Below are 24,489 nucleotides of genomic sequence, written 5' to 3'. Positions count from 1 at the left end.
ATGACGGGCACTGTAGTTCTCTCGGGAATGCCCACCGGCAGGGACGGCGGGCCGGCCTCCGGCCGCCGGACTACAACTCCCGGCGACGGGCCGTGGTTCGCTTGTTTCCTCGCCCCCTGATTTTTAAAGCCCCCAGGCCCGCGGCAGCGGTGAGCAGTGCTAGTCGGAGGGAGGTGGGTGCAGGAGGCCGGGCGTGAGGAGGGCTGGCGGGAGCTGGGCAGCGAGGGGCTGCCTGAGGGGACCGCGGGGTAGGGCGCCCCGCGCCCCTCCTGCCTCAGTGAGTGACCTCCCGGCGGGGAAAAACCGGTAACGTGGCTTCGGCAAGTTTCCTGAAGCCGCTGAGGGCAGACGGGCAGCGACCCGCCTGCTCTTCTGGGCAGATTTACAAGGAAATGTAAGCGTTAGCAGCGATTGAAGCAGCCTGTGGCTAAACCCCTTGTGAGATAAAATTTGTAACAGTGGGAAGCCAGCGACCATCAAAAGCCGCTAACACAAATACAAGAGCTGACACAGCTCTACAGGCGGTCGCATCTGGCCTGCTTTCCGAATAACGTTGCTACTGACGTCTACGTTTGCAGCTCACAAGGGAGCCGCCATCGACTTTGGCTTCATCTTGCATAACGAATCTGACCTTGAATCATTAACCCGCTCGTCTCTGCCACTGTCCGGAATACAGGACAATGGAGAAAGGCTCTGGATGCGATTTGAGGCGACTTGTGCCAAGAAACACATCTCCATCCCAACATGCATCCTGTTTACAGCAATGTTAAAAGGAATTTTGTATTCTTTGTCTCTTACAATGCAAGTTTCTGTTATGTTAAGCACCTGTGTAATTTGAATCCTTTTCAGGATTCCTCATCAACAAGGGAATTTGTTTCAGTAAGAAGCAGACCGATTCATTCCCACAGCCTCAAACATAATCCCTGGGCTATTGGACATGTTAACACTGTGGCAGCGTGCCACCTGCTTCATTTACCCACTTGAGATTCAGTGCTGCTGAGTCCCTGTCAAATGGGTTCTTTGTGCAAACTCCTGCGCTAATGTGAAAGATCCCCCACAGGAATTTGTGCTATTCAGTAGAAAATACAAAGGGGAGGGTTGTAAACACTCCGATTAGTGTTGGAGCACAGAGATATTGTCTCCACAACATATTACATAACCACGGAACTTCCAATTTACCTCCTCCCCTCCAGAAGAAACAGCTTAACAGCACGGGCTTACTGGTGTATTTAACTTAACATCGCAGCTAATGGTTTTTTTTGTTATACAAAGGCTCTGTTACTTCTGGCAAAAGAAGAGAGAAAGGTTACTTCAGTAACATCCCGTAGTAATTTGAGATGATTGCCTGTGAGGATCTCCACTTGAAGTGACAGTTGCCAGAGGCTCTCAACTCTGAAGAGTAAGTATTATCAGAGGTTGCTGCCAACACAAGTTCACACACAATAGGCCCATCAGCTAATGAACCCAGAATGAATCTTCTTTTTTTTGAAGACGACAAACAAGTGATTGTGTGCAGTGCTGACTATACTAATTTATTGCCATGTGAAATACATTTGGATGACTTTTGACTTACAAAACTCATTGTGGTCTGAGGCCTACTTACAGAGACCGAGGCACTTCCTTACATCCTCTGTGCCCCATGTTCGCTCGGTAAATTCTTACTGCTTTAAGGACAAAGTCAAGCAAAGACTCTGCAGTGGCAAGGTCTCTGCTTTGAAGTTCAGTCTTGGTGATGTACCTGAGCCTCATAAATGTAATAAAATAATAATGGAGGGGACCTTTAGAAAGCATTTTATCAGGAAAAAAAAAGGGAAAAAGGCAGAGCTGTGTTAATGAATGAGTAATTCCTTCCCATTCCCTCTCAGTTACACTACGACTTCAAGAAAGCCAGTTTTGGGGTTGACTTTGTCTTGGGAGAGATGGGAGTCTACATGGATTGTACTATTCTGGGATATCTTTAGGCACACTACATAATTCTCATTAGCAATAAAGGAATACGCAGCAGTCATAAAGAGGTGTAACTTATGAAAGACACTGTTTGGCCACATATGGAAACACACATGCAAAACAATGAGCGCCTGAATATACAATGGAAAAGCTAGAAGTAATAGATTAGTTAATGTATTTGGGAAAAAACTATCAGTTATTCATAAGTACCACCACACCACAGGAGAAGAGGAGAGACAAAAGAGCTGTATGACACTGAACTCTGCCTATACACCTCCCATGAGCACTATGGAGTCACATGATTCCAAGATCTTTGCAATAAGAAGAAAATTTAAAAATACTTAAGCAATGAAGAGTATATTAAAAACTTGGGGTTTGGCAGCCTTACATCTTAGATTTGTTTGAAAGGCATCTGCTTTGTTCCTTGCAAAGTCTTGTATCTAAGTATGTTTTGTTATGCGAGTAGCACAAACTTTACCGATGTACTGCTTGGTGAGATGTCATGCCAAGAGCACGTGGCAAATCTTTGTACAAGCGTTTCTTTTGCAAAACCCAGCAGACGTTATAATCAGCAAAAACGTTAGGTTATGTGATCAACGCTCCTCTCCCTGAGCACAAAGGAGCGCAGTGGCACAACGGCAGGTGGGGGAACCCCAATACAGTACCCAGAGAAATGAACCCCTCCCAGGGCTGTCCCATGACTGCCATCAGTCCATGGGCCAGGGGTGACACCCATTACTGTGAATTATGGGAGAAGCTCTCCAGAGCACTTAGAAAGGTGGGGTTACTGCCTACAGGCGTATGGGACTGCTGGGACGTAGGGGAAGAGCATTTTGGGATTGCATAAGGCTTACTATAAGGATTTGTAGCAGAAGGACCAAAGGCAGGGAAAGGGAGGGATGAGGGTTGTTTGGGGAGGAAGACAGACAGGGAAAAAGAGGGATAAGAAGATAAAAGGGGCCGGTCAGCTGCAAACAGGTAGCCAGTCAGTACACTTGTCTGGCCATGCCCTGCAGGTACCTCATCACCGGTCTGTCCTGTCTTCTCATTAAACTCTTCTCCTGGGTGAGGGGGTCTCTGTGCTGTGTGCATGGAGATGTAAGTGCCAGCCACCAGAGAGGGGACCACGAGTCACAGGGGCCTGCATGTCTTGCGTGCCCGTGGCTGGAGAGACCGGAGTGTGTGTGTGTTGTGTGGGTCTGTGTGTCAGTGTGCGATCGCCAGCAAACATCAAGCCAGACCAGCCAGCCAGCAGGACGGGAGGCTTGGGAGCCAGGTATCAAATCAGCCGTAATTTTGGGATAGATACTGGAGAGACCATAGATATGTTATTAGAGATAAAAGCAGGTGTTCTTATATACATTTTTTAAGTACTAGATGTGAAATCCATTAAATGTACTAAAAGCAAGCCAGGAACTTGGCTAAGAAATGACAGGAAAGCAATTTCACATAATGGCCATTGTACTCACTCTCTCTGCACGGTGTCAGTGCCTCTGAAATTTAGGAGCAACAAAGTGCCTGTAGGGAGAAACAAAACAAAACAAAAAACCCAACCAACCAGAAAAAAAAAAAAAAACACCATATCAACCCCTAAAACAAAGCGACTAAATAAAAACATTCTCTACTTTTAGAGAAGGAGTAACAAAAGGCCTTCACAACCCCTTCTCAGTCAGAACTCCAACAGACTGGGGATTTGTGTAATTCCTTATTATACGCATTCCCTTTTTTGCTTCCCTTTAAATTCAGTGATTTACCTTGCTATCCCAAAGGACAGTGAGAAAACTGGCTGATGCTTTACCCGAAGAAGATTCCTAGCCAGAAAAGTTTTTAAAGCATGTTCTTAAGTATTCTAAAGCACTTAGGTAGGTGATGGTTTGCTGGTATCCAGACCTAAGTGAAATAAAAGCCCCCCAAATAAATTATTTTTCTTGCAAAATGGGGTAAGACTAAATAAACAACCTTCCAAAATTATTTCTGTCAGAAAGAACGTTTTGACTATTAATAAAATTCTATTTTATTGACTCATGTAAAGAAAAAACTTAAAAGGCAACTACAATTTTAGTTTTGGAAAAAACTGCTGAAGATTTATTAATTCTCTGTATTATTCCATCCATCTAGATCAGTAAAACTTTTATGCTATGCTTCCTGGTAACATTTGCCCTGAGAAAATCATGAGAAAGAAAACACAAGAACCAGTAACGTCTTTTTATTAAAATACCTCTTAAAACACTCATCGTAATAAAATACACTGGATGTTGCTGTATGACATTTGCATACACACAACGCTTACAGCAAACTCTAGACAGTGTCAGGAATTACAAAAAATAAGGCAAGTCCCAGAAAGCGTGCATCCTCACTACCTACTCTCAGGCCATTACCCAGACAACTGTATTTACATGTTTATGCTGTTCCCCACAGTGTTTCCTGGACACCAGTTAGGCCAGACCCCCCCTTCCTTCCCGCTCCCTACCCTTGCTGTTCCCTTGACTTGACCTCACAATGAAATTCTGATGATGTAAGTGGAAAAGGTGTCACAGATCTATGGGGCAGCAGGTGCCTGGCCAGAAACATCAGCCCTGTTTTTTTCCCCAAGACGATTCTGAACTACCATAATGTTTCCAATAATTTAACATTGCAAGAATCCTAAGCATGTTAATGACCTGTAGCAATGCTTACTGTATGTCTCCTATCTTGGTCAAGAACGATGATGCATCACCCTCCAGCTAAAATCAGTCACAGCTACTCTAACATATTCTTTCTCTCCATTCATTTTAAGAAACTCAAGCAGAAGAAAAGGTAACATGAATTGTCAAATACAGGAAGAACAACTCCTTCATGATAAGCTAAGTTTTTCTATTCACGTTTATGATTTCTTATCACTTAATTGCAAGTTTGAAGTATCAAGGTATTTCATTATCCACTAGTTCAAAACAATAAACATTAATCTTTCAAGTACCTTTTATAGCTGAAAAAGAGACTAAAGAAAGTAACATTATTTCACAAGAGTAGATTTTTTTATTATTATTATTTCATCGTATTGAAAGAACTGTATCATGATAAAAAAAAGATCAAAAAGCCATTCAGGCAAACTTTTCAACAAAATAAATTTAAAATGACTGCTTTCATTTGTACATGGTACAGATAGACAGGTGCGACTAGAAAACAGTTTAATCCCTCTAGACTGTGGTTAGTGAGAGAAACATGAATAGTCAAATTCTTTTTTGTGTGTGCATATGCATATATGCATTAAAAAAAATTTCAAGGAGTTAAAACCCACATCATTATAAATACCAAAAGCTGATCATTACTCATACACTTCATTCTTGTACTTAGTACCATTATCAATGGAGACCTAACTGGGTCATTGTAATGCTATGTAACTGTCAACATATTAAAACTCTTACTTAGAAAAATGGACAGAATGTTCTGAACTCAGAACATCCGAATTTTGTCTTTGTGGACACATCTTCCCTTCTTCAGTGACAACATTTCATGGGAGAAAAAAAAAAGAATAATATTTTGGAATAAATATTCACAGCAAACTACTAAATGGGAACATGCCTACTGCCAACTGCTCAACTGGTAACCCTATACCACTTGCTAGTTCATGTTGTTTCATTCTTCTTTATTCATTTAGCCATTAAATCAATAATAACCTTTCATGTTTCCTTTACTGGACTGAACGTTCAGGGAGTAAGCAACCCTAGAGCAGTGCAAAAGGAGGGAGATGCAACTGCACTTAACAGCTTTATTTTGGTATCTAAGAGAAGACTGAAATGATTTTTTTTTTTTTTAATATATAAAATCACACAACACAGGCCCCGATGTACGTATGAGAGCAGGGCAAATGAAACTTGGAAGAAAAGTGTCCCATACATAGTGTTTTGTTGGGCAGCCCTTCTAAGAAGTTAGGATTTTATCCATGACAGCCCATGCATTGGAACTTCAAGAGAAGGCATGAATTTTTCTTTTTCCCCAAATACCATTTTCACAATAGAAGGCTAAGCTCAAAAACTGGAAGGTAATAAAGTAAAAAAAAAAAACAAAACCAGAAACTAAAACCAAAAAACAGCCCCTAAAGAACAACTACCCCCTCCCTCCAACCTAGCAGCCATTTAATTATTTGTTGAATTTAGATGATGGGAATCTCATTACCATATTCTTAAGGTTTCCCTACTCTAAACTACTAGATATAGTACTACATTCTGAAAACCAGTATAGTCAATACTTTCAAATCAAAGGAAAACAATCAGAACAGCAAGGATGAGCATGGCTGTACCATTCGAGCAGAAATAAAGAAAAATAAACGTAAAACATAGTGTTGAAACTTCTACTAGTTAGCCTTGCTTACATGAATTAAAAAAAAAAAAAAGAAAAAAGAGTTTTCAGATTTTATACATCTTTTTTCAACCAGGTACATTTAATTGCAACCAGTAGGCACTCCACCAAAACGCAGTATTTGCAATCCCCATCTCTTTAACCGAGAGAGATTACTTTGGCCTCAGTATTGCTATATTACAGTTTTCCTGCTTCAAAACATGCAGTTCATACATTTTACAGTTTTACTGCCATAGTCGATGCATTCTGGCCCAATACACTCACAGCAGGCGTTGTGAAACCATCGGTATTTGGATGCTCCCATGGACTCGCAAGAGATCTTGCACTGATGTATTGACATGCAGTCATCAAAATACACCACAGTACACATGTGTTCTAAACCAAGAGGGGGAAAAAATTTGGTTTAAAAGGTCTTAAAATATTTTTAAAGGTTAGTTAAAAATTAATTAATGTGCAGCTTTTGAAGTAGGATTGCAGATCATCATGACTATGAGGCATAAAGAAAAAAGAGGTGATAGTGAAAGCAGAGAGAAGAGACAGAGACCCCAGGTGCAACCTATCAACTTCAAGTTTTCAGTATCTACAACTCAACCTGTTATCTGCTCTGCCTCTGGATTCATTTATTTCTATAGTCACAAGCAAGAATGTTTTTGTTGTTTTTTTTTTTTTGTGTTCCACAGTTATGAGGGATACCTTTTAAAGTATAACGATGGGCTATGCCAAAATAAGAAGCAAGCATGTGTCCTCTGAACCTTTATCACCAAGATACCACTTTCACAGTTGCCAGCAGTTACTGTATGCTATCATTAAATAGTTCTGTTTTAGAGAAGTTATTTAGAAAACACCAAAAGCCACTTATTTAAGTGTAAACATTTCCTCCCCCCCACAACTCAACAATATTCTTAAACTACATTAAATCACAGAGCTAGAGAATCCTGTTTTCCTCAACTTGAAACTGCGCACTTTTTTCTTCTTTTTTTAGCAACACCACCAGCTTTACTACTAAGATTAAGAAACCCCTTCTGCCTAAGCGGCGACTTTATTCTTCTAACATCCATGCAATTACTTGAAATGCCATGAAGTTTGGTGTTGCAACCTCAAACTGGAGCTGAGGCATTCACCACAACTATAAAACAAAGACATTCCTCCTCAGTGTACTTCCAATTCTCCAAGCTGACAGATTCTACCAACATTCTTCTGTGCTGACCGGGTGATTACACTGTAACTTTTTTCATCCTCCAAAGGACCATGATTGCATCACATTTACTCCCAGTGTAACTTAGCACACTTTGGGGAAAAGCACAACTGAAAGCTGTCTACAAACATGAATGTCTCACTTGCACACGTCAGATTTGTGAGCGGGAGATGTCAAGGGGCTTTCTAGCCTATTACTGCTTATGGCGCATGGATCCAGGAGAAACATACTGACCTACGTTCCAACATGGATTAGAAAAACGTAATCCAAACGTAAATGGTAGACAGTGGCGTTTCTTTGAATGATTATCGAGTTATGGAGAAGGGTGAGTAACCAAAGGACTCTCGGAGCAGTGTAGTTTTTAACCATAGCATTTATTCAGTCTCTTATCTGTGAATAAGTCTTGGGAGGCTGCACCAGAACCTCCCCTTCAAAACACTGGTGCCCCATAGATTAGCAACCTCAGTAGTATGCATACCTCAAGGCAAGCTCCTAAGGTGAGGTCCAAAGGTGAGTTGAGGCCAGCAAGGGTCTCCGTCACCATACAAGTCATCAGATCTACACAGTGAGTTTCCCCAGCACCAACAATAAATGATCTCTGTGGGCATGTGGCAAGGAATAGCACAACATAGAGGACAGCACAACGTACCTGCCAGCTTTTCTGTGGACGCATCCTCCTCCTTGACATTTGGAAACCATGCCTACCCTTTTAAGAATTATCATTTGTCAAAACACGTATGAGGGAACCCTGATCACTGTCAAACTATTTTACTACTACCTAAACAGCTGCAGAAGGGTCACAGGACATGCTGCCAGCCCACGGAAAGCAAGAGAGAATTAACTGCCTTGTTCAGGATCTGAACTGATGGACACTTCTTGCAGACACCATATACAATGCAATAGGCAATAAGGATCTTGGCGAGGAAATGCAGACCCATAGCTGAAGCAGTTTTCTGCTCCCAGGAAAGCTGTGTTGTGAGTAAAGCTGCAGTTGTCCAAGAAATCTTGGAGTACCTGAAGTACTGCTGGGAATGTCAACAAAATACACTGTGGCTGTATAAGTCCTGTCCCATTCTTGGCACTTCTATTTCTATGACCCTTTATAATAAAGCCTGAGGCACAGCAACGAGAGGAAGAGTTCTCAGAGAACAAAACCTCTGCCTAAAACCAACCAACATATCTACAGCTTCAGTAAGGATACTTTATTCACAGAGGGGAAGGGAAAAGAGCAAAACAGAAGCGTATGCTATGGTAGCATGAGCAAAGAGTGACCAGCCAGGTATACACCTGAAATGCTCAGCCAAAGCTGAAAAGTGGTAGGGAAATGCAGCCACCACAGCCTCATAGGCAAGAATCCACCTAGGTGCCACACAGCAGCTCCATTTTGTTATGGAGAACGCACAAGGACTTGACAACATTTCATCACCAGCAACAAAAAACTAAGATTGCCTGGGTCCCAAGAAGGTGCATATACCCTCCATTCTCAGGAGGCCCAGGCATTCCCAGGTATCTGTCCTGCCCACTCCTCACAGGAGTTTTTCAGTGGAAGAGTAGAGTGTGAAAAGGTAGAGGCGAGTCTCCAGGCAGTGCTTGCCACGAGATCTAAGCACCAGTGTCCCATCAGTCATCCAGTTCAGTGCTGGTGTGCAAGCACAGGAATCTCACAGAAGCCTCTCTAAGAAGTATTCATACTCTCTATACCCTCTTGCTTAATCCCAATTCACTCCTTTGATCCCTTTTTAGTAGTTTTGTTGTCAAGTTTGACCTTAAATGCCGTAAGTAAGGTCAGTCTTAGAATGTGTTGGCTAGAGGCACACAGCCTCTGCCCCAAAACAGGCAATCCTGGCTAATCCAGAAAGATTTCTTGCTGCAAAATCAGCTTTTGAGATGCCATCTCCTCCTGACTGACCTGGTCTCCAGATCAGCTTGAGAAGGCAAAATGACTCATGGCTCTTTCTAGATAATAGTGGAACAAATCTTTAAAGAAACCAGAGTCCTCTCCAAAGGGTGGCTAGAAGTGCTCACTGCTACCATGTAGATCACTGCACTCCTACTTGCAACGTGCAAGTTGATATCAGGAAGGTTGTGCACACTCTGAGGTTAGCTGCTCCCAGCATTTGCAGCCTGTCTTCACACCAGAGAATGACCAGTCCCGTCTGCGTTAGGGCATGCCTGCGTTCACCTTTGTGTTAGCCTCATCTGTGACAGCACCAGTTCAGAAGTTCTGACGAAGCCCAATTAATCAGCTTATGCCTGCTGAAACTTGAAATAAACCTCTTGTGGAAGAAGAGCATGTGATTTCTACGATGCAAAGATCAATGACACTGAACTACCTATGCCTGAAGTTCCTGTCTGCTGCCCAGTGGAATCCAACCGACGTATGCACTACGTTGGTGGCTCAGGACACAGGCACAGCCTGTGGAAAAGCAGGCTGTAACACAAAGAGCGGAGCAGATGGACACAACCGGCAGTACCATCCCTAGAAAACCAAGCTCTGGTCCTCCTCCAGCAGCAGGATGTATAAAGCAGCTAGTGGCTCCTACCGGCACCCCCTCCCAGCAGTCTCGCCTCTGCTATTCCTGTGACAGCAGGGCTCACTGCCCAGGCTTGGTCTACCCGAAGGCTGTCCTTCCCCTTTTACTCCTCCTCGTAGCAGGAGATGGCTAGTCCCAGCTGTTCCTCTTGTTTTCAGAGCAGCAGCATCCAGTTTTTAATGCACTGCTGAGAATCCCTGGGGTGGTTCTGACCCACACAGAGGCACCGTCTAGCTCTTCACTACAAAGACAACTTCTGCTTGGCCCTCTTTTCAAGCACCATCTCCTCAGAGGACTGAAATGCCCAGGCTGGCTCCCTCCCCTTGAGGACTCTTTCAGGCTGGCACGTTCCCTCTGTGCATCATGTCCCGGCTGGAGGCACGTAAGCCTTTCTTCAGCAGTAACACTGAGGTGTGCTTTTGCAGGAGTGAAGATATCTCCAGGGGGAAGGAGGCTGGAAGACGGGCAGCACCAGGCCCGTAACCCTGGCAGAGCCAGATGACAGCAGTCGGGCCCTGTCAGACTGGTCTCCTCAACCACTCTCCCAGGACCAAAATGGGAACCAAAGCCAGACCTCAACCTTATTAAGGTGGCAGCAACAACCACAGACATTAATCTTGACTGACTGGAGAATGGAGAAGGAAGTTTATTTCTACCTGCACACGAGCCAAGAGGATTAAGTCCTAGAGGACCAGTCCAAAAATGCTGCAAAGGGGAGAGGACAGACTGTACACGGTAGGCCAGAGCCAGCAGTAGACCTGGCTGGCTCCCGGTAGCTCTCGTAAGCAGCTGGAGGACACGCTCCATGTATACCCTACCAAACTGTTCCTGAAGTCTCGGAGTGAGCGAGACTTGCCAGGTCTGAATGAGTCAGATTGGCCAGAGAGCGCTTTTGTTCGTCACGGGATGCTCCGGGTCCCCTCCTCAGCAGCGTCTGTGTGCCCGGGTAGATGCTGAATTACTGAAAGTAGGAGAGTTCCTCGCATCGAGCATTAAATCCCTCTTTACAGGCTGCAGAAACAGAGTTACACAGGGGAAAAAAATATATACCTACAGGCTCAGTTGGGATCCGGGAGAGTATTTAAACTGTTTCACAAACCTAATTACATAGTCATGACTTGGCTCCCTCAGTGTAGATAAAAAGGATGTTACTTAGTGCAGTAACAGCTCTTTCATTTGCATTTTGCCAATTTTCACACAGTAAGGACTACAGACTACAGGTGAGGAGGGGAGGGGGAAGCAGCAGCAGGGGACTCCCAGCTACATAGCCCTTTTTTTTTTCCCCAGGAAGTTAGTTTTTCACCTTTTTTTCCCCCCAATTCATACTCAATGAAGATTGTGTGGGAGAAACAACAATCAATTCTAAACTCAAAATGACCAGAAGAAATGGACTCACGTTTCAATCAGGCTTTGCTATGATACTGTCTGTGCTGCGAGATCTGTATTGGTGCACTACAGAGGAATTTAGCAATTCAGAGAAGATAAAACAATTCAGTTCTTTTAAGTTAAGGAAAAATGCCTATCCACAAGATGAAAAAACTTTCCTAGTTAATGACAATTCCCTGTATGCCACCTTTGAAGTTAAAGGTGCTATGTAAGTTCAGTTGTCTGCTGGTCTGTTTATCAGTAGCTCTAAAAGTACTTTAAAAAGGTAACTGTCCATCCAGCAGCCATACCATTTTATGCCAATCAGAACTTACAAAAAGAAACATGTAAAAAAAAAAAAAAAAAAATCTTCCTGGAGTACCTACAGAGGTAGATACCACTTTACTGGATTTCTAGCTCTTCTCTACCTGGATGACACTGGAGGGGAGCAGAAGTGCCGAGCGGACGCCATCCCCTATGTCATACCAAGCAGTGTAAGTCAGAAACCCTTAACTACAACACAGATTTTGTTTCATCAGGTGCCAAAAGATTATCTAGTTCCCCTCTTTCTCTTGCCAACATCCTGTCATCATCTGAAACAATTACACTTATTTAAACATCTGAACTCGCAGTTCAGAGCTCTGAGGGTATCAGCTAAAAGTGAAGGGAAAAGAATAAAGTATAAATGTAGCCCTAGATTAATAATCATCGCAATAGTCTCTGAAGTAGCGGCTCAAATGCCAGAAACTACTGATACGAACTGCAGCAGCTCCAGCAGTGCACACATACTTTGGCAGCTAAAACGTTAAAAGTCAATTCACAGGAGGAAAGGGAAGACACTCATTAAGTTAATAATGGGGAAGTTCAAGGTCTGGCGGCTGAGCTTGCAGTAGGCTGGGGCGAGAAAGGAATGCTTTATATCCCACCGCACCCCACCTCCTCCCGGATCCATAGCCGCCCTCCCGGGGCTGGTGGCTTCACGCCACTCAGGCACAAAGCTCACGGGTTCCCGTGGCTGGTGCTGCTTTTCCTGGCACTCACCCAGAACTGCATCGAGCAAGTCTGGCACCCTGGACCAGCTTAACGGCGATCCCTGCATGAACACGCATTGAAATTAAAATCAGAACTGTGTTATACGACCTAACAAGGGGTATTTGTAGGCAGAGCCTTTCCAAATTTTGGGATGTATTCCAGAAGACAGCACAGAGACTACTGTCCCTTACCAAAATCTACCTCTCATTAGCCCCTCTCCCTTTACAGGCAACGCAATAGGCTGCTGCCAGGACACCATGTTGGAGTGAAGCATGCAAGAAGCCACAGAAGAACCACAAAATGGAGGAGGCACAGCACTGTAAAGAAAACATAAAGCATCTGTGTTCCTGCTCACAGGAATATTCTTTCAAATCCCTGAATGTCACGGCCTTGAAACTGCTTAGTGAGTCACCTTAAGGACGTCTCCATTTGCAAGATCTGCCCTTAAGCCTATCAGTACGTTTGGGAGAAGGAAAGGGTAAAGACATGGTCTTCAGTTTCTTCCACTGCAGGCTATGCTTCTATTTACTGCAACTGAGCATGCACAGACCCACCCCCTACTACAGTGTTTCTTCTAACACATGCTAGCTCATTAAACCACAGTGACTCGACTGTGTGACTGAACTTTGCATGGGCAGAAGCCATCAGACTCCAGCAACTTCCTGGGCTCCCTCTCTGTGCCCATGCTCACTAGGTTCTTCAGCACTTGACCTACTACCCCTCCACCTTTTGGTTACTGCGTCCCCAATGAACTCATCAAAAAAAGTATTAAAAACAATGCCGCCTCATGGGTCGCACAACATCCAGCACAAGAGGTGCAATTCCCCAGTTGTCCTTGCTTCCACCATAATAAACATCAACAGACTAAGGCCAGCAGCCAACTTTTCTTTCCACCTACTCCTGTTCTCACTGCTTGAATCAATCCGAGTTTTTATAAGCAAATTTTAATATGACTTCTGAAAAAGCAGAGCACTACAAAGTTATCTACATTGTGACCAAGAAATGACAGACTCCTCACAGGTTTACATATCTAGATACTTAAAGTTTAGGATGTTGAAAGCCACTTTCTACCTTTTCCAATTCTTCACTGATTACTTAAGATGGAGGAGGAATAACCAGTGATTAGAAGAACAGCTCTGACATTTATTTCTGTTCTAAGTGTCTACTGAAGCCCGAAAACCAGTGGCATTTGGTAACTATTTCCAAATATAACTGTTGTTTTTGGACTGTCATCATTCCAGTGAAAGCTCTCTCAACCTAATCTCTAATATGTTCTTAGTAAATGAAATGAAGGAGACTTTTGACTAAGAAAAAATTGCAGTGTTATGTCTTTGTGTTGTTAAACTCAAAACTCCTCCACACCCTTGAGATGCAATGCAAATTCCAGTTTAATCCAAAACTATCATTAGCCCGTCCTGTTGGTATGGTAGTAAAGGACTCTCAGGGAACAGCCATCTGGGCCGCAGTACCTAAGTACAGTGGGATATATTCAAGGTTGTTCTAAGCATAATTTTTTTTCCCAAGTATAATTTACATCTTTAAATACTGTAGTGTTTGCACACAGGGCTTTCTGTGGGCTTGCCACTTAACATGGCTTTCTGCATCATTCTCATAATGGCGAGCAAGTGTTTTAGTAACATCAAAGACACATGAATGAGATGCTTTCTGACCATCTGGTTTCCCAGTTCTGGAATTAATTTATTTTTCTAACGTGCCTTAACCAAAGGAAATTAGAAAAGTTGCCATTACAGTTCCATTTAATCAACAGCAGTCCTACTCAGAAACGTAACTGGGTCAAAGGTTCACAATGCTATGGAAAAGCAGCGTGTCCATCAATTAGGGTATCTTTCATTGATAAGATAAAAGAGCCATCACAACAGCAACATATGAGGTTATGAATATTTGAAGTGTGTGTTGGAAAGGAAGCAAAGCATTAATTACACTAATAAAACAAATCAGATGCTCTTTTTTCCCTGTTAAGCAGCAATTTCACCATGAACTGTTTATGAGATTCTTTTAAGTCCGATGTAATGATTTGCAGGGAAAAGTATTTCAGGTTTAGTATGGAAACCAAGAAGCAGAGAGTATTTTTCTCATGCCACTGCTGTCACTACCTCAAACTTCTCATCTTCCCCCAAATCTCCCTGCAGCAAACAATATTCTGAAGTCTGTCAGAGCTCTAAGCTGAAGGTGAGAATATAAAAAAATTGATATAAAATAAGAGGAATGAGTCCATAAGTTGAACCCCCGCCCCCAAATTGCTTATTTTTAAGGTTGTCTGTCACATATCCCCCCTCAACATAAAAAGCGATCTTGCTAATCTCACTCAGGTTTACTATTAATCCTGGATTTCCTACAAACCATCCTTCTAACGAGTTCAAGTTATGCCAGCTCAGATGAAAGAAAGAAACATCTACTCCAGATACAATGGTTTATGGCATGTGGCTTTTTCAAACCTCTGAAGCCATGTGTTTCAGTTGCCTACCTCTGCACTGATACATGATTTGGATTCAGTTTTTGGTCTGTCCTGTCTCCTAAGCTACAGGTAACTGCTTCAAAGTCAAAGAACATACCGTGCCAGTGCACATGAAATAACATGAACAAACTGCCTCCTCATGCCACAGGAGGAATTATAGAGATAACAAACTCATATGGTTCAGTGTCTCCTAAGATCATCAGACACTTTAACACCATCTTCCATGTTCCTCAATACTTCTGCCTCACTCCTTTTGTTATGTCATGCTCAAAGTTAGACTGAACTTTTCAGACTTTTTTAAGGGAAAAGAAGAAGCGAGCTCAGACAAGCACAGAAGATGCACCGAGAAGGCTCCTGGAAAAGATGAGAGAAAACACTAGGAATTTAGACACTATACTCATTACCTTTGTCACTAGAGTAAGGTGCGTGGACGTTGTTGCTTGGAACAGAGATGTTCTGATGCTGTGGCTGGTTCACTGTTTCTAAAAAGGAAACGAGGTTCTCATGGTGTGACAGTTCTTCTGCCACAGGGAAGGAAACGATATTCCAGTTCAGCTGAGTATCCCCTTCTGTCAGCGCCCGGAAAAGGGAAGGAATTGGTTCATGCAACTCCTCGACAGTGCTCTTGGATGTTGGAGGGGTGTCACTGTAATTGCGAGGATTGCACATACCTGCAAAGGAATGAAACAGTAATGAAACTCCCTAAACTCTTCTCCTTGAAACAGGTGGGAATATTTAGAAAATTAAAATTGGTGGTTTTTTTTTTTTTGCTAAGCAGAACAAAGCCCTTTCATATATATCCCACTCTTAGCTCAACAGCAGAAGTGTCACCAAATACAGCAGGACAAGCTTTCCATAACAGCAGGTTTCAGATCTCTGCAGACTTCCAGAAAACACACCTGTGGCTTGTGAGATCCAAGTGGAAAGAAAAACCTCATCTAAACAGCACTTCGCTTCCCTTTTTATGCTAGCATTACAGTTTAGACTATGAAGAGTTCAACAAAAGGTTTGTTTCCCCTGGGAAAAGAGACAAAGCACAGTACAATCGATACTAGCACTAATCTGGAATGAAAGCTTGCGACTGAACGAAGATAGTATCTTGATAAGTCCTGAGGTACATGAAACTTTTGATCACAATTCAAGTATCCGATCTCATCCGCTGCAGCAGTGCATTAGATCTTTTTAGTCATCTGCCAGAGATGCAAAGATCACTATCAGGAGGGAGCAAGAGTCTGAATTACTCTACCTGCTTAGAGACAGCTGAGATGAACCTCGTTTTGCTACTTAGTTGGAGGGGTCACTACAGGCAAAATGCTTATTTCCAGGTTACCTCTTCCTTATTTTTCAACATCTTTTGTGGTATCTTTTTGGAAACCTTGTAATCTTTTTTCTCTTTGCTACTTCCTACAAAATGTTTTTGTGATGTGCAATGCAGGTGCCAGTTTTTCATTAACCATTTAAACACTAACATTTATTACTAGCCATGAAACTGAAAGGTATCTTGATTTAATCCAAACACTGAAACAACCAAGATTAAAAAGAAAAGTTGTATCTGCGTAGATATTTAAACTCAGAAGCCATAAAACACTATTAGAAGTCACCTGGCAAGAGACAGACAAATCCATTTTCCTCACGTACATCTGGATATCATTTTGGGTAGTTTCACAGACACAGTTTTAGACAGCTACAGCTGCAAAGCACACCAGTCCTTAAAGTATCAAAGCGATATGGGACATAAATGTTCAAAGTCTACCTGCCCCACACAACCAGAGAAGCATCTCCTGCCCTGCAGATACATTAAGACTCCAGCTTCAGAAATCGTGTTTAACTAGAGCCTTCTACAAAACCACAATCTTTTCAATCCAAGTAGATGGATTTCCATAATGAACAAAACAGAGTGAAGTTCATCCATGACGATTAGCATGAGATCTGGCAAATCTTAAGCAAGTGGTTAGCATTACCAGCGTTTAATAATAGAAACAACACAAGATAGTCTGCTCCTATAAAAAAGGTGAGCCAAGTATTAGGTGCGGGGCAGGGGGAAAAGCCTCTCCTCCAAACAACATCAGGTCACACTAAAAAATAATTCCACTTACGCAAACTTCCTCCTCCTCTCAACTAGAGAGGAGTCACAGACGTTCCTGGACTCACGGCTTTAATAAAAAATTTCTATCACTGCATTATCACCTTTTAGTAAGCACTTGGAATATTCACCATACAATTGTAATAAAGGATGCCCACCTAAAATTTAATTAGGAAGATATCAAACCAGGTAAGAGTTTCATACAGATACATCAAGAGACGTACGCTTTAATTGATGTCATTCTATTAATGCTGTGAAATGAAAACCAGCGAGCCTTTCTAGAGGCCCCCTCTGATAGGCTGAATTCAGAAAATAAATTTCACCGATAAGAAGGACACACAGGAAAAAAATAACATCAAGATTGTTTACCAAATTATTGCAGAATGTGGACAGCATGTGTGCATACCAATCCAGTAGGAAAATATCAATCCAGTATGAAAATCTTAAGATGGTACCAAGAAACCATTGCTTATAGTTTAATGAGTAATTGCTCATTCCACAAAGATCCTTCCCTCTTACTACTTTTTAAAAGTATTTTAATTATAATAATTATAATTTTATAATAGTTATTATAATACAGTAGCTTTGGTTAAAGCAAAAATAAAAAAGCTTAACTTAAGAGCAACTGGTAAGGAACAAACATGTATACATTACTGCTTTGGAAGCCAATGATTTAAGACAAAATTTGATAACCAGAATTTAAAATGTAACTATGCCATTATGCTAGAGCTAGGTCTCCTGCAACTGAAAGAAACACAAATGTATTCAACTGTAACAAGCCATACAATAATCCTCTCAATTTAAGTATTTTTCCTTCTTTTGTCCCCTCCTCTTACCCATCTCTTACTACATACTGTTACGGAAAATCCAAGTTCCCTTCCAGCATCACAGTTCTCTCATGGAGATTTTAGCCAGCCCACAGAGTTGGCTAAATCCATCTTTCTTGGATGAGAACATGCAGAAATGGGCTATTGAAATGATGGAAGCAGACAAGCCTTTACATGAGGGACTAGAAGAGCTTAACCCACAAAGCTTAGAAAAACAGAGGAGAGAGGAACCTGTTGTTTTTCTCCCTCCTCTAGTGTCTTTGTCCCTGTCAGAGAAGGGAGAGAAGATCCACACGAAACACAGGACAACAATTGACCAGAAGTAAAATGAATGCTGGAAGGTAGGAGGTAATTTCTGACCTCAGAGCAGAAATGACCTGAGAGACATGACAACCTATCTGCTTTTACATTAGACGCGATCAGCTTATAAAGAGACTTAAATATCAGCTCAAGTATCAGCAGGAAGCTGGGTATGGCATGCACTGCTGTTTCCTCATTTGAATAAGGCTACAGCAAGGATGACCCTACACTGAGAAGAATAGGACCATACCATAGAACCAACAAGGTTCTAAGGCACCCGCAGAACCATCGGGAGATGTTTTAAGTCTACTCAGTACTGGGAAACTGAACCTAAAACCTTGTTAACTTCTCTCCTGGATAACACTATGGGAAAGAGCAGCAGAACAGTGAGTAATCTGCAGATTTAGAAAAAAAACTGCATGTGGACTCAGCTCTTTTTCTTCACAATCCCAAGAGGTAGGTTCTTCCTCTCCCTAGAGGAGATCGGGACACTGAGCCTTGCTTTCTACAGCAGATTTCGGTTCTGAACTAGGGAAATAACCTACTATCCTATTCCCCACCCCTATGACAACAACCCACTTCAGTATTGCATTACAGAAATCAAGAAGACATTGGAAGGGCAAAGGGGATGGGCAAAAAAGGGGAGAGATATATATATTTCACTTTTCAAGGAGCCCACTAAAAGATTTCAGATCAAATAGGAAAAACAAACTCTAAGGCCTATTTCTAAATGTATATCCTCCACAGGTGCAGGGGCTGAAAATACTTTATGCCATTGGGAAGAATCACACATGCGCAGGACCATGCCACTCCACTGCTTACTGAAAGACAGTAAAGCAAAGCTAAGCCAGCCAGAACCATGCAAAAAGCAGGATGTCAGAAAGCATATCCACATCATGATGGAACAGGAAAAGCAATGGACTGCACTGAAAAGGAGCATTTTGAAGCTAGTAATCTTCATGAATTCAGAGAAGACCCAGCCAGCCAGAGAAGTTGAGAGCAGGTACAACACTCAAGACGCATCCCTTTCATGGAAGCCAGGCGGATTTTGAATGGCAGCAGAGGGAGACTTACAGCAGCCACAGGAGGGTGAAGCTTTCAATACATTTAAAACAAGAGACGGAACTAGAATATATCCTCCTGAAGTAGGCGCAGAATTCACTTGCAGAGATCTGGAAACTCTGAACGCTACCTGTTAGTACTAATGCCGTTCTTGTTAAGACTGTCATCTAATCGTACAGTAAGAACTTGTATGCCTCTTTCTTACCCTCCACAAAGAGCTCTTTTTGCAAATGAAAGAACGATGAAAATGTTGGGCCATGCACATTTACTACTAGTCCCAAGGATTCACAAGGGAACTCAAACCTAAAGTTGTCCCTGTGCGGTCTCTGTCAATCCACTTTACAGTTAGAAATCTCGATACAGCATCCAACCCCATGAAGCAGGTGCTGCGTAGTTTCCTCAAGATGACAATTCAAAAAGGAGTTTATATTTTAGAGACAAAATTAAGAGTCAGTTACAATGACATTAACCAAGCAAAATCTGGACTACTGCCACCCCCCACTCCATAGAGCAGATACAGCCTTCAAATGTTTGGTTCTCCACAGTAATTTATTCAGTACCCACAGAATGAGCTGTAAGATGTTTAAAGCACAGATTCTGTCCCAATGTTTTTCTTCTATTATAAGACTGTGAGCTCAGCATGTGGCAGGAGGAAGCCATTTAAAAAAAGAAGAAAATCCCAAACAAATGCAAACTTACCAACACAGTCACAGCACTCATCCCAAAGTGTGCCCAGGCAGAGCATGCACTCCTTGCAGCAGGAACAGTTCCCTTCCCCAGGGCGGCACTGACACAGTTCCTGAAAACAACAGAAACTCGTTACACCACACCAACCCCAGATGTAAAATGCTAACATGGCACAGCAATCCTCCTCAAGCCGCAACTCAAATTACGGCATTACAAAAGCTTAGTATACTAATACAATGAGTAAACGGTAGAATAGTTCCAGCCAAAGAAGCCAAAGAACTGATCTTAGTTTACAAAAGGGTCTTTTCCAACTTTTTTTTAAAAGGTGAAATTCTAAAAACAAATCTGAAGTCAACGTTTAAAAAAGAAAAAAAATCCTATTCACGGGAAAGGTGTGTGCACTTCTATGTATGCCTGAATCTACAAGTTCTTTGAATGTTTTTCCCATCACAACAGGAAATTCAAAGAAGGATGTTTCTTTACATATAAATAGTGTGCATACGTTATAATTTAGTTAAAAAAGGAAGTTACTATAACCAGCATGTGCATACTCAAGAAGATACACGATGTCTACCATCACACCTATTCGTGGATTCTAAGAGGAACTTATTTGGTTAAGTCATCTGACCACAGGATTTTGTGCATCTCTGAATGCTTCTTACACATTGCTCTCCATTTCCAATATTAGTGACCAGATTATTTTCTTCCCCAGGTCCAGCTGATTCATATTTGCTATTACGAAAACAACCCTCTCTCTCCTCCCCCGCCAGTCGACACCTTGGGATAATTCCTACACTTCTGGAGCCTCTAGAAAGTGAAATGGTATGCATTTTTCTTTAACCATTATTAAGCTAGAAAAACAGAAAAGGCATGGAAGCAAGAAGACAAACCTTTCTCTTCATGTTACCTAAACCTGAAGGCGCTGGTTTAGCAGTCCTGCTGAACACACTACAGTTGTGGACCTCAAAGTATGGAAATAGCCTACATGGATGAAGGAAATCTAAGAACGAGGTGGTCTCCTTCCCTCTAGGTCAAATCCATACTAGTAAGTCCAGTTCAGCCGAAAGTTGGTGGCTACATGATGATAATATATGGGCTCGAATTACGCCGTAGTGCAAAACGTAGACAGTCAAGAAGTCACATTTGGTTGTCCTGTCTAAGAATTTGGTTTTGATGACGTCTCTCTAACTATCACGTTACGCACAACTGGTGAGAAAATAAAATCCCGTTACTGGAAACACTGACCACGGAATCCTTCCCACCCCCAGCTTTACTGGAAGAGCCATCGGCAAATCTCTGCTACGCACTGGACCAGGGAGATGATGACATCCATCCCCGCTCTTTGATCCCATTTTCCAGAGGCAGGGGAGGGACACACCACAGCGTGGTCGGGAGACGCACACGGACAGGAAGGAAGGGCGAGAAGATGGTTTGGCATGAAATTCTCCTAACCTGGAGTCGCCACCCTAGGTAACCGCAGCTGGGTCAGGGACACCACTCCTCACAGGCTTACACAAACATCACCTCTTTTTGTAGCACCTTGGGAAGAAGCTGACGGGGGCAAAATTCCACTTTCTAAGTAATTCTTTGCCTGCTGTTGTTAAGAAGCATCAGATAGGGAAGAAAAGAGGCATTTTTACACCAAATATCAGGAGTGCATTTGCTAGCCAAGGCAAGGCGCAGAGATGCACCCGATCGCATACGTTCTCTCTTTATTCTGCAACACTGGCAACCGCAACTGTCCGCAGCCTGTTGAGCTGCAGAGGGATCGCCCCTCTCTCGCACCAACTCACGCGGGCCCACAGAAGACCGAAGAGTGCACTTCAGAGGGCGAGGCCAGCGTGAGGTCCGACTGGGCACAGGGCTGGAGAATACAGCAAATGAAGCTGCAGGGCTCCCCGTGCCGGGAGACAGAAACCGAACAAACCCCCAGACCTGCTGCAGACATGCTACAATGCATTAATGCAGCATAAATGCATTGATCTCTTATTTTTCCATTCATTTCACCCCAGATCACAACTCTTCTTGAAGCTAGCAAAGAAACAAAATCCACAAACTACCGCATGTTCTACGTAATACTGAGAAATGCTGTCGTCTGCACGGTTTAATGTGAACTGTTTGCCCTGCTGAGTGATCAAGCGTGAACTCCTGCTCCACATGCATTTTTGCAATATGCAGCCTTAGTAAGTCTTGAATTTTTATTTACAGAGTGGAAAACTACCAAGATTTTTTACTTTTTCATCCGCAGAGTTTATTAATGTCACCCATTGCTATGCTGTTTCCAAGTGAAAGATGAAAAACAGGCTCATTAATAAAATATACAATTTTTTCCACAAGAGGAGACACCACAAACTTAGAAAGATGACTTATGTGAATGAATGACGCATTTCTAAAATATTTATCTTACCATTTGATAAACAGATTGTCTCAGCCTTGAGAATAAAAAGCCTGAATAAAACAACTTTAAAAACAACCATGAGTAAAATACTGTTACCTTGGCCAGAGAACAATATTAATACATATTAGCATTAAAAATATCTTATATATTTGTTCTTCAACAGTAAAACTGGGCAAACAACTTTATACTTATTAAAGACATTGCAACATCAACAAGCCAGTATATGGGAGGAGGCGATGCTCCGTAAATTATTAAATGTAAGGTATGAATCAAAGACAGAAAATTCACTAAATTTGTTTCAGTTTTATAGATTGAGTTACCTTGCTTTTCAGGTAGGCCACGGAGCCCTGGTTGCACACGACGTGCATACTGTGTGAGTCTAAGGAGTATTCTCACTGAATTAAATGTAATCTTAAATTACACATTTGCAACGTAATAAAAAAAATTCTGCTTAGCTTCGATATGTGTAAGCACTAGCTTGAGATAGCATCGCTATACCTACCAGTATTTTAACAACTTTATTTTTATAGGAAGGGCTTATGAGCAGTGTAATTTTTTATTTTATTTTCTATTTTTAACCTTTTTTTTTTTTTTAACCTGGAGGGGGAGGAGGGAAGAAAGAGCAAACTAATTAGTCTTCTGCACAGTCTTCTCCAGCTCCTCTCTTCTTTCTCAGAGTTCGGCTGTCTCTTCAGGGCAATAACTGTATGTTTTTCCATATATGTGTTTGCACGTACATGGTTTCCTTAACCACTCGAGTCCTTCTGCCTGACTCATCTGCATTGGATACTTATACAGGATACATCTTTTTAAAAGAATGCTTACATGAGACGTGGGTGAAGCGAGGCAGAATGAGAAACGCTCCTTGTTGATAGCTGGGGGTGGTGAGGCGTCAGTGGAAGAAAATATTACTCATAAGTCAACTTGGCAACTTCCCAAGCCGAACTACTGAAGGTGCATCGGAGAATGTATTTTGCTAGGCAAGAAATAAGCCTCTCAGTCTAAAATTACAGCATTAAATAGGAAGCAGGCATGTTTGTACAATAAAGATACTTGTGCTCCAGAGAGCAAATAAAGATTTTTACAAGGTATTTAACATCTGCATTTTTTCAAAGCTTTCTTGAGATGACAGAGACTATTTTCTCGGTGCAGAGAGAAACAGGACCTGAAGGCATTGGCAACATCTTTGCAAACTGGAAGGGGGAGTGAAAGAAAAAGAGCTAATGTTTTTTCCTAGAAGAGTTTAATAACAGCAAATCTCCTGGAAGCAAACCAGCCAGAACTGTTTTGTTAACCCAACTGCGTTACGTACTTCAGCTACAACATACACACTATAAGTAATTTTTAGATGCCTAAGCCCTGAAGTTAAGGAGTGGTGCTTTTTTCATACCACAGGGCTAAAAAGTCTTGGAAATCCTTTCAAGCTGACAAGTTTGTACACAAGATTAACAGGAGGTGAAGACAAAGATGAAGAGAGATTTTAATTGGAACGATACTGCACCAGCCAAGGTGACTGCAGGCATGTAGTGTTCGGGAGAGAAAACTCTGTATTCTCCGGAAAACCACCTCTCTTTAGAACGATCTGAAATCCATGCCGTTTGTTTCCTACATACAGCAGTAGTTTAAAGAGCTGTTGCAGACGAGACAGCAAAGCTCAGCTTCCAGCACAACACGGACGTACCACCCAAGCCTGACGACTGCAGGTAGCTCTGCACCACAGGAGCCAGCCTGGGACTCGCCTCAAACCCGTTTGCTATGAACAATGGTGGGAACATCCCATCCTAGAGGCTTCTGCTTGCAAGGCTTTCCTCCATGTTGCAAGGACACAATATACGCCTCCACTCCGCCCAGTGAGCGTAACTGGCCTTCTCATCTCCTCCACACATGGAAACATCAAAACAACCCACGCTTCCAAGTCAACAACAGATGTGCTAGAATAAATACTGCAATATGCACGTCGTGTGCAACCAGCGCTCAGTGGCCTACCTGAAAAGCAAGGTAACAGTCAGTTATTGACTTCAATGCCCCAATCCCAGAGACATGGGAAGGCACTACATCCAAAGCCTTCAAGGGAACTAATTTTGTGGTCCCACACTGCCTACACTCCCAAGTCTTATTCACAACTCCTTCAACAACTACAGGAAGCCACAAAGTTTTTTTGCGAAGGCTAAGCTTATGTGGAGAGATGCCTGAAGCTATTTTCTAATAGGTCTTTGCTTACAGAAAAATAAGTAGACTACGAGAG

At 42.4% G+C, this 24,489-nt stretch overlaps 1 protein-coding gene and 1 long non-coding RNA gene across 10 annotated transcripts in view; one reads left to right on the top strand and one right to left on the bottom strand.

Moving 5' to 3' along the window:
* The first annotated feature begins 30 nt into the window (after positions 1–30).
* Positions 31–13,792, top strand: LOC142078865 (uncharacterized). Of its 5 annotated transcripts, XR_012672377.1 has the most exons (5): positions 31–149; positions 579–1,399; positions 4,724–4,743; positions 7,268–11,873; positions 12,640–13,792. It is a non-coding gene; the product is annotated as an uncharacterized LOC142078865 (long non-coding RNA). The 5 variants fall into 5 exon arrangements; XR_012672376.1 differs by lacking the exon at positions 12,640–13,792 and having other exon boundaries at positions 1,273–1,399; positions 7,268–12,626; XR_012672375.1 differs by lacking the exon at positions 12,640–13,792 and having other exon boundaries at positions 7,268–12,626.
* Positions 4,138–24,489, bottom strand: part of TWSG1 (twisted gastrulation BMP signaling modulator 1) — a 28,480-nt gene continuing 8,128 nt past the window's right edge. For all 5 annotated transcript variants that reach the window (XM_075142072.1, XM_075142070.1, XM_075142073.1 and 2 more), the window contains 3 exons: positions 19,859–19,958; positions 15,292–15,558; positions 4,138–6,660 (listed from right to left, as the gene is read on the bottom strand). In XM_075142072.1, the coding sequence (XP_074998173.1) occupies positions 6,479–6,660; positions 15,292–15,558; positions 19,859–19,958 (549 nt within the window). In that variant the 3' untranslated portion in view covers positions 4,138–6,478. The remainder of the gene's footprint in view (positions 6,661–15,291; positions 15,559–19,858; positions 19,959–24,489) is intronic.

This window comes from Calonectris borealis, chromosome 2, assembly GCF_964195595.1.
Source record: "Calonectris borealis chromosome 2, bCalBor7.hap1.2, whole genome shotgun sequence".
In the NCBI taxonomy this organism is placed as follows: domain Eukaryota; kingdom Metazoa; phylum Chordata; class Aves; order Procellariiformes; family Procellariidae; genus Calonectris; species Calonectris borealis.
This window is presented reverse-complemented; position numbering and strand designations above follow the sequence as displayed.